Consider the following 10706-nt stretch of genomic DNA (forward strand, 5'->3'; position numbering starts at 1 on the left):
TTTCAGGAAATGGAAAAAAGAACCTGTGTTCCAATTTTGATGGATCCAATGAGTCATTAATCACAAGTCACAAGCTCTTGTTAATAGTTTTCATTTTATGGAACTCATAGACTTAACCACTTTCTTCCTGGCGTCTGTATATGGTGAATTCTAAGATGTTTCAACAATAGTGAAAAAAATACACAACGCATTTCATTATCAACTTGTAGATTGGCCATTATTGAAGTATAAAAAAAGGACATTAATTTATGAAGAAAAACGAAAATAGGCAGATACAAGGTTTCTGCCTGCCAGCGATGATATGTAATTTGAAATGGATCTGATGTAAATGTGGAGAGAGCAAATGTGTAACGTGATAACCATTTCTATGTGAAACATAAGATGATGAAATCTGAGTGTGACGGACTTGCTGCTATCCACCTTGCCCCTCCTCGGATGACATGTGAGATTCTTCAGAGGCCCGAGGGTCAGCGCAAACCTGGTGTGGTCAAGGCTCATCACATAATGAACAGTCAGAAACCAATCCTCTTTTTAACAAACTTTATTTATAGAGAAACCAGATAATAAAACAAGAAAAGCAGAACAGTAAATTCTGACAGTACATTACATAACACCTTGGTACAGACACCTATTAGACAGTCACAAAAGAACGTATACATACAAACACAATTTCTAGACAAACAGTGTACACACACACACACACACACACACACACACACACACACACACACACATGCACGCACACACATTCAAACAGGCATGCCAAAAGGGGGCTCCCTTGTGGATCAGGGCGTTATTAGACTGCCAACAAAAACACACTACATGCGCCAGCAGGGCCATTCCTATGTTATCCAATGATGTTTTGTTTTTATGACCAGGGAAACTTTTGTACCATTCCTAAATAAAGTGAGTGTGTGTGTGTGTGTGTGAGAGAGAGAGAGGAGCTAAAGCTGAATTAGAATTCTTGATAAAGCCATAATTTTAATTTCACACATAATTAGCAATGCATGGCCGCCGAGGCCACCCGCAGAGAGATTTGTTCTAATAAAATGCACCCTTAAACAATATCTGTGAGTATTGAGCAACAGAGGAAAGTTTTGAGTGAAGGAGAAGAGGGAAGTGTAAAAGGGAAGGGGGGAGTTCTGAAAGCACTACGTGTACCATACCCAGGACTGGGTGTCACAATGGAATGTGTTGCAATAAGGTGTGTGCTTTCTGGATACTCTGGAAATTCAAGAGAACAGAGCCAAACCTCAGAGACACACGCACACGCACATGCACACGCACACGCACACGCACACACACACACACACACACACACACACACACACACACACACACACACACACACACACACACACACACACACACACACACACACACTTTATGGGAGGCCAATGATACCACTGAGAAAAAAAACACATGCTCAAATACACATATTAGGAAGCACACTCACAAAGTTACGTTGGCATTTACAAAATATAATTCCTATAGAGCTCTCACAGACGTGTTGAGGAAATCAACAATAGAGAAATGTCCCAACGTTTCACAAGTGGCGAATAACGGGAAGTGACATCGGAGAGCACACCCCCCCACACACACACTCACCTCCAAATGGGAACTGATGCTGACTGAAACAATGACAACAACAGAGGAGAGGACAAAACAGGATGCTGGTCAGATGAAAGAGCCCGAGATGTCAGACAGCCTACAGACTGTTGTCGCCTTGCAATCTTAACAGCCAACACCAGTCTGATAAGCTATCTGACAGATCGAGAGAGTGACGGAACATGCCTTGAGACAATACGCACATACACATGCATGCACAAAGATCTCAATTGGTTTTTAGCATTTCAGTTTCATTTTTACTTACCATGACGGGAGGGGTGCACTGTAAAATCTGCAGTTAATTTAACTCTGAGAGTGTACACATGGACCCTTTTGGGTCCATGTGTACACTCTCAGAGTTAAATGAACACTCCGGATTTCACTGTGTGTGTGTGTGTAGGGAGGGGTGAATTTCAAATGCAGCGAGTAGAGCTACTGCGGAGCAGCGGGTTCAGCGCGCTCAACAGTGCCCCTCTGTTTTGAATCTACTCCAGTGATTCGTCTCCTGGCGCCGCTCACTGGGGCAGTGCAACGAGTTCATTGGAAGGTTCAGCCGAGGTAACGGCACAGCACAGACGCTTTTCACTGTGCTCCGGTTCCCCCCCGCCCTCCCTGTTGCTTGTGCCTTCTCTAGCGCCCACTGCGCTCAGCCCCACACAGCAGCGGCACAGAGAGAAGGGGAAAAAAATAATATATATATCTATATATATATATGCACACATACACACACACACACACACACAGACACTCACAAGCGTTTACGAAACAAAAGGGCATTGCAATGACAGAGAACCCCCCCCCCCCCCCCCCTCCTCCAAAACAAAAAATGACAGAAACACGGTTGTAAAGGTTTTAAAGCTCTTGCCGCGTTGAACGCGAGCCTCTGTATCCTCGTATGAGATTTACAGCGGCTGGGAGTAAAGAGAGCTCCCCAGACGACTGAAGACAAAGGAGACCACCACTTACCATACATACCTTATGCCAGTTAGTCTGAAATAAACCGTCTCTAAGCTTAAGGGAACCGTAGCTACTAGCAGCCAACCTCCTGGTCTATTAGCAGAAAGCAATCTGGTTTAGTTCGTAAAAGATGAAAGGTAGAGCAGCCGGCTACACAAACACTGTACTCTGTCTCTCTCGCATAAATGTGGGTCCCTGCACGCACGCACACGCACACGCACACGCACACGCACACACACACACACACACACACACACACACACACACACACACACACACACACACACACACACACACACACACACACACACACACACACGTAGATCTGATTCAATATATGGCTGCATCTGGTAGAGTGGCCCCAGGCTGACTCATATTCTCTCTTCCTGGAAGTAGAACAATAAGAGCAGACAAAGGAACCAGTAGGAATCTGATTCATGGTTGATTTATCAAATCTCATCCAAAAGGTTACTGTGACGAGACTACTGTACACATGGTAGCAATGATTATCTAACTTACTATATATCAAGTCAACACATATTCCTCTATGATTTGCCTCCTCTAAGACACATTGTAGAAATGAGATCATTATCGTCATACTGGACATTATTTACACACTTTGTTTCGTCATAGCAGCCACAGCATATAGCCAGTATTGCACTAAAGTCAATTGTAAACTACACATACAGTATGTCTATATATATATATATATATATATAATCAAAACAGAAATAAATAAAACCTCAAGATAAATAACACTGCCATTGTGTTAGCTTTTCAATACATCACAAAGTAATTCAAGTTGAAGTAATAAATGTAGTTCTGCCAAATAGAAATTGTAAAACTATGTCTGTAAAGAGACAACACTGTAAGCTTCTACTGTAAGCTGCCATACTAAACACGCCTCGCTGAGGACAATTACTGCCAGTAGGTCTTCAAAGAACGCTGGAGACTGAGCTGCTTGAAATACTACATGCCTGGTTCCATACAAAAAGCACACATACAAATGTGCGCACGTGACACCACCAGCAGCAGCACCTACCTTAAAAGAGAAAAAAAAACACGGACCGAGCCCAAGAACTAAGGATGTCAATACCACAAGCTCAGGAAAAAAAAGTAGTTTAAGTCCAAGTTCAACGTAAATGACGCCGCTACCAAAAACAAAGAAAACTGATGGAGGCACCCACGCCTCTGATAATGGTGGAATCCCTGACTGACAGAAGCCTGAAGGAGAAGGAACAGGACAAACGAGGAGGAAGTGTTGGAAGCACCCAAGGAGGCTTCTACTCCGTCTTGCCCTCCAAGTGCTTCTCCTGTTGCCTGCGCTTGGCATAACTCTGGGCCATGGAGTTGACGATGGAGCAGACAAAGAAACATACCATGATGACCACCATCTTCTCAAAGAGCCACGACAGCCAGTTCTCCTCCTGCCAGGAACCACAAGAACAGGGAGAGAGAGAAGAAGAGGAGCCAGGTCAGTTGAGGTTAATTCACACTGCGCCGCACGACAACGCCACTCACCGAAAGTAATATGTGAGCCAGCCTATGCTGTTGGCCTTCCTCACGCCCTGCTACTCCCCCCCCCCCCCCCCCCCCCCCAGATTGGTGCTGGAGGCTAGGTGGGATCCAGCTCCATGTGCAGGACAGATAGGGATCAGGGGTAATAAAACACGCAGCAGCCCCCGCCATCCTCCGCTCCGAACGCCCCCACTGACCCCAGCTTGCAGCCTGCCTCCACCGAGTTAAATTGCCTTGCTTCTCTCCTGTAACTGCAGGAGGCTCACATTACAAGAACGCAAAAAAAGGAACATTGTTCTGGAACTGCCTTAATCTCTTCGTTGTGCAACTCAAAGTCTATCCTTTCTTTTTGTTTTGCCCTTTTTTCTTCTTTTGAGTGCATATGAGAAGATGTGAAAAAATAAAATCATTCTTGAGCGAGGGAGTAAGTGAGGGATAGAGAGAGAGGGAGGTAGAGACAGAGAGAGAGGCTTTCAAAGAGCGATAGGGCTATGGCCAGAACTGGCTCTTTTTGTTCTAGACAGGAGGAGGGGGTTTGATGGATTGTCATAGGCGGGGGCCCCCGCCCCGGCCTACAGTCAGCGCTGGGTTCAGGCGGGGCACCGAGTGTGAGCGTGCGTGTGTGACACGGGGAGGAGTGACCACACTCACACACACAATTGCTAAGATGGAGCATGAGTCAGCACACCCCACACTACAGTAGTACAGTTCTACATGGAGAGCGGAGCCAGACCCCACACTGGCCCCTCTGCTCCCCCCACCCCCACCACCGCCCCGCAGCCCGCCCAGTGCAGTTCTAGCCCACTCTGTCATTCTGCCACTGGCCCTAAACAAGGCTCTCTAATCTACAGTATCACGGCATGTTACGACCGTAAGAGAGATCTCCTGGGACAGATACCCAACACCACTCCTCTACGATGTCGACACAGAAACAGAAAAGTGAAATGATAAAAGAGTGCAACGCAAAGCCGCTCAGGTACAGAGAAAGACAGGTAAAGGTAGATAAAAAAGAACTAAAGTGAAAATAGAATGACGGAAAGGGTGAAGGGGTGAGGGGGTTGGTAGAGATAAAAGATAAAGAGATGGGGGGGGTGCTAGAGGGAACTGAGAAAAAAAGAGCGAAGAGAAGGGTGAGGCAAAAGTAAGGGGCCACATTCTTTCCTCTGCGCTCGTACGTGAATGAATAGAGGTTGTGAGAAGGGGGCTTTGAGGCCCTCGCACTTACCGCTGGGATCCCCTCTCCCGCGCCGTGGTGCAGCTTGGCCCTCTGGGCCTCCAAGTAGTCCCTCAAGGGCTTCTGCAGTGCCGCACCCAGCACTGGAACAGCACTGGCTCCACCAACACAGAGACAGTGAAAAGAGAGAGAGAGAGAGAGAGATAGAGAGAGAGAGAGAGAGAGAGAGAGAGAGAGAGAGAGAGAGAGAGAGAGAGAGAGAGAGAGAGAGAGAGAAAATGAGAGAGAGAGAGAGAGAGAGAGAGAGAGAGAGAGAGGGATGGATGGGAGGGGAGGGGAGAGGAGGGAGGACGAAGGAGGGAAGGAAGAGGGAGAAGAGAAGGGAGGGAGGGAGGGGGGCGACAACACAAATCACGTCACGTCATTGTTACTCACCAACCCAAGGGCAGCAACAAAGGGAGGCATGCTCTCCTTATACCTCCTATAACGTACAGTATTGTCTCCTGTACGCTCCCATCTCCCGAGTCAACGGGGGAGAGAGACAGAGAGAGAGGGGGGTGGGGGGGGGCTGAGAGAAACTGCAAATCCTCACAGCTCATCCCCGTTGATAGGAATTCAGAATAGACCAGAGAATGTAAAAAAAATTACAAAAACAGTCTGGTGCTCACACGCACACACCAGAAAAAGTACAAAATGTACCACAGCTATACTAAATAGTTTCCTTAAAACAAAACAAAAAAAATAAAAATAAGAGAAAGAAGAAAATGAAAGAAAAAAATTGAAAAAGTTGGCTTGTTCAGATACGCAGAAGCAGCAGACACCCACATTCTCCCGCTCTCTCTCCCTCTCCCTCTCCCTCTCACACACATTCAGTACACACATACCGCTCACTCACTCGGCTTTCACACACACACATACACACACATCCGTGAACCCGTTCAACTCCCCTGCAGTGCCTCCTCTCCTCTCTGCCGCTGCAGCAGCGAGGAGAAATGAATGACTTCTCAGAACTCTCACATTTATCACCCGGCGGTTCCTGTAAGAACTGGTTTCAGCCAATTAATGAGGAAGTGAGTCGTTCCCAAGCTGTGTCATCACTGGCTGAGACCTGAGGGGTTGGCCCACAGGGGGAGGGCGCTCCTGTAAGACGGCCCATATTAGGAAACCCTTTACAAGCCACCAACTACAAGCATACTACCCCCCCCCCCCCCCACACACACACACACCACCCCCCCTCCACACACACACACACACACACACACACACACACACACACACACACACACACACACACACACACACACACACACACACACACACACACACACACAGGAGGAGGGGGGTCGAGAGACTCAACAGAGAATAGCCTATAAGAGCTTATGGCCCATCCCTACACTGGAGTTAGTGATTAATCACTAAACAAATACATACTAAAGACCTTCACTTACACTCTTTTGTGTCTATACAAAGTCAATTACATCCTTATGTCTATTGTTTCTAAGAATTCCTCCCAACATATACATCTGTCTTTTGTAAATGGTGGGGACACTGGGGAGATATCAATGCTCAAAGACACATCAAAGGCCTAAACGTATGTTTGCGTGGGAAGGGCAATGTCATATACATACTTTTTATGGCTTGTAACTTTCTCTTTAGAACAGAAGTCATTTCCGTCGCATGTACGCGTGCACGTACACACACACACACACACACACACACACACACACACACACACACACACAAACACACACACACACACACACACACACACACACACACACACACACACCCTTATGGCGAAAAATAAATTACTGTGGCAATTGAAAGTTTACAATAGTGCCGCATTTTATATGATTAACGTAACACCAAGTAACAGATATCCATATTGTGAGTGAGCATAGAAAAGGTAGGATGTATACCAGAATAATAATAAGTTGAATCATGCCTTGAATTACACAATAGAAAATGCCCAAAAGATACTGTATCAATTCAAGTGAGAGCATTTTTTGGAGGGAAAAGCCTCTTCCATCCCCTCCCCCATCTTTCAAAAATTCCTAAGATTACCGTGCATAGAAAACCATATAACTAATTTATAGATATAAAATACAATACAAGCACTACTACTTGTAACTGTAATAAGCAGATGAATATGAGCAATTAAGACGAAATGTACCAACTCAACAAATAAAAGACAACTCGCAAGAACAAAGAAGAGAGGGTGAAATAGCTTCGAAAAATGGCGGGCTTGAATCATACCCTAAACGATGAGCAATACTGAGTCATGAGCCTGGGCGAATGAACCAACAAAGAAAAAGGTTCAAACCTACAGAAGCAGTCAAAATCCAGCATTTAATACCCTGGGACTGTGCCTTCAATCTTTTCTATAAAGAGGTGGTTGATTTTGAACTTTTTGGGGATATACTTTAACCTTTTTTACAACACGCTGTGAAAATATTGGATTTGAGTATCACTACTGATTGTGTTCATGATATACCCGTGAGTACCTGGAAAACTGTGTTAAAGGTTATTCTTCTCTTTGAGTTTAAAGCAGCTGACTTCCTCTTAACTGTATTCGCCTGGAATCAGATACCTGTACATTTATGTGATGTATACTGTGCAGGCATGAGCTATTCTTAATAAAAATTAAATCATGATGAGCTATTTCAGTTGTGGCAGTTATTGTTACCGTTTTGATAATGTAAACTCTCCTTTTTGCCTCTCTTGGTTTAGTAGTTCAAGGGGGAAAATGGACAAACAAATTGACTAAAACAATACAATGAATCTTTTGGCACAACACATTTCAGGAACTGAGTGACTGACTCAAAATCAGTTCCAACAACTAGAAAACATGCCATTTAAAATGTGCTTCTACAATCGTGGTCTTCAGAACCAATACAGTATTTACTATTTACACCAATGATGGCAAAACATGATACCTGGATTTTATGACATGATCTTGTCCGATGTCTGAATTAAACGGAATGTTTGTAACACATCATTTGTAATCAAGAAAATGTTTTGTGTTATTGCTCTTGAATTCGAAATTGAAATTATTTATCAAATTAACAAAACAATTGTGCTAATGCCTTTCACAATCTGTCAAGAATATCCCTGACAATAATGTGCTAGTATCAATTAATTATGTCTGGTGTTCAACAACATAAATATAGAAGTTAAAAAGAAAAACTGACCATGAAACCAAACACTGATTATCATGGGACAATTCAAGACCAATATTTTTTCACAACAAAATTCTCCTTTCCTCCTTTAGAATGTAATGAAATATAGTACCACTAATCTAGATACAACAAGTGTCTTTTTGTCATAAAATCTTGCATGTGTGGAGCTGATCAAAACTTTATAACTGTTATAAACTGTCCTCCAATTTAATAAATTACTTCCAGAGACTGCAAAATGGACTGCAATTGCTGTGGCTCATAATACGTATGGTGCTGTTTCCACTACATATGGCAAATTATAGACATCATATCAGCACACAATTGTATTTATACATCATAAGTTTGAAAGATCATGCTCATTAAGTGTTGGATAATTGTTTTCTATAATGTAAGCTTATAGATATACTGGTTACTGCTCAGTCAACCTATTTTAATTCAGTGACTTAAAAATCAATGAGGTGAACAAATGGCACATTGTTGAAATATAATTGTAGCGATCACACACTATAAGCCTTAACAACTTGATTAGTTACAGAAAATCATTTTTTTAATGGATATATTTACAAATACGAATTTAAAGCTTCAATGCATTCATATGTCAAGCTATTATCCAGTGGGGATACTAATCCATTTAGGACTGAGACCAGATTCTACAAAATGTCTTCTAAATCATGACAGTTTTCTGAAAAGCCTATGTTTCTATGTCAGTGGTTATCAAACTGTTTCATGTCAAGGACCCCCAAAATGATATGTATTTGGCCGCAGACCCCCATCTCAAAATATTTTGTTCCAGGGACCACCAGAAGCAAATATTTAGGAAAATTGTTTGCTGTGAAAGAATATACTGTATATTCAAAGATCTTGCGCCACATTTTCACGATCTTCCAAAAATAGCAGATCTACAAGCTCGTAGGCACTGGTCTTTGCAACTGAAACAGCTGTACAACAAAGCTATGGCATGTGCTGTCATAAATATCTTTGTAAAAAGAACTCTAGCATATACATAAGCATTAACACATTTGGAAGTCTATAACGGTTCTGAAAAAAAGGCTATACTAAGGCAGAATATTCCCAGTTAATATGTGAATATGACCAACTGTCTCCCCAACCTACTATGTAAAAGTGGACGTGTAAAGTGGACTTGTTCCATTCGGAAACCAAATAGTCACCATAACTTTTTCCCCTTTCTCCAATTTATTGCCCACAGAGATGTATTCTGGTATGGCATCAGAAATTTGATGTATAAATACTTACAGGCAACAAATTTAGTAAGAAAGTCACTATAACATGAGATTACATTAGCTGATGTGTTAATAATTGGCTGAGAGGTTATTATCTCACACACACACACACACACACACACACACACACACACACACACTTCACTGAATAATACAAAATGATGGAGCACGCACACAAAAAGTATTACACCCACTTGATGACAAATAAACCTGACTCAGATTCTGCACAAAGGAGGAGCAGACTCACATAAACCATTTATTTGAGCACTTACTGTAAGTCATGTTACAGTATGCCAATCACTGCAGATATTTATTAAACTAAATAGTGTTAAACAACACAGAAGTACGGACAACTCCACACATAGTCAAGTCATCGCTCTCCTCCCTCTATCGTTTAGCATGTATTGTGGAATTTAATTTTAATATTGGGAAATAACTAAAGTGATAACTCCATTATTGCCCCAGCCCTACCTGCACTCACAACAATACTAGGGGAATCTCCACACTGACAGATAAAACAGACTGCTGAATAAAACTCTACAGCCACAGATTCCCCTGTTGCCCTGCTGTGTGTCTGAGGTGTTAGGCAGAGGCCTTGCCGATATACTAGACCAAATCAGATATCACAATATTGATAATGTGACGGCAGCATTGTATTGTGAGTGACTCTAATGGTAAGCACTGACAACTCTAACCACTCACCAGGAAGAGTACCAGTCGTAACAAGACCGGAAAGGCCAGGTGCTTACAATAAGAAGGAAATATATGGAGGGGAATTCTGGAGGAACATGCAGTACAGAAAGAAATCCCTCATTTCCCTGCTTTCTGAAAGCACCCGATATAGTGGCAAATGAAAGGGTTAATTTGTGACTGCCATCTCATTTTTTAATGAGCGATCATTTCCTGCCGTGGCAAAGACTACGGAGCACGTTGTTTAGGCATCCTGTGTTCAATTGGTGGACAGGGAATTCCACACGCAGTGAGTCACACCTGACCCTTGACCCCTCTGCCCCTTCTGAAGTCGCCTAC

At 43.2% G+C, this 10706-nt stretch overlaps 1 protein-coding gene across 7 annotated transcripts in view; it reads right to left on the reverse strand.

Annotated features, from left to right (window-relative positions):
• Positions 1 to 2998: 2998 nt before the first annotated feature.
• LOC308327192 (vacuole membrane protein 1-like) overlaps positions 2999 to 10706 on the reverse strand; it is a 68525-nt gene continuing 60817 nt past the window's right edge. For all 7 annotated transcript variants that reach the window (XM_080780416.1, XM_080780413.1, XM_080780415.1 and 4 more), the window contains 2 exons: positions 5309 to 5411; positions 2999 to 3992 (listed from right to left, as the gene is read on the reverse strand). In XM_080780416.1, coding sequence (XP_080636542.1) covers positions 3849 to 3992; positions 5309 to 5411 — 247 coding nt within the window. In that variant the 3' untranslated portion in view covers positions 2999 to 3848. The remainder of the gene's footprint in view (positions 3993 to 5308; positions 5412 to 10706) is intronic.

The sequence above is a fragment of the Protomyctophum bolini genome (genome assembly GCF_963924005.1).
Source record: "Protomyctophum bolini genome assembly, chromosome: 13".
Taxonomy (NCBI): Eukaryota; Metazoa; Chordata; class Actinopteri; order Myctophiformes; family Myctophidae; genus Protomyctophum; species Protomyctophum bolini.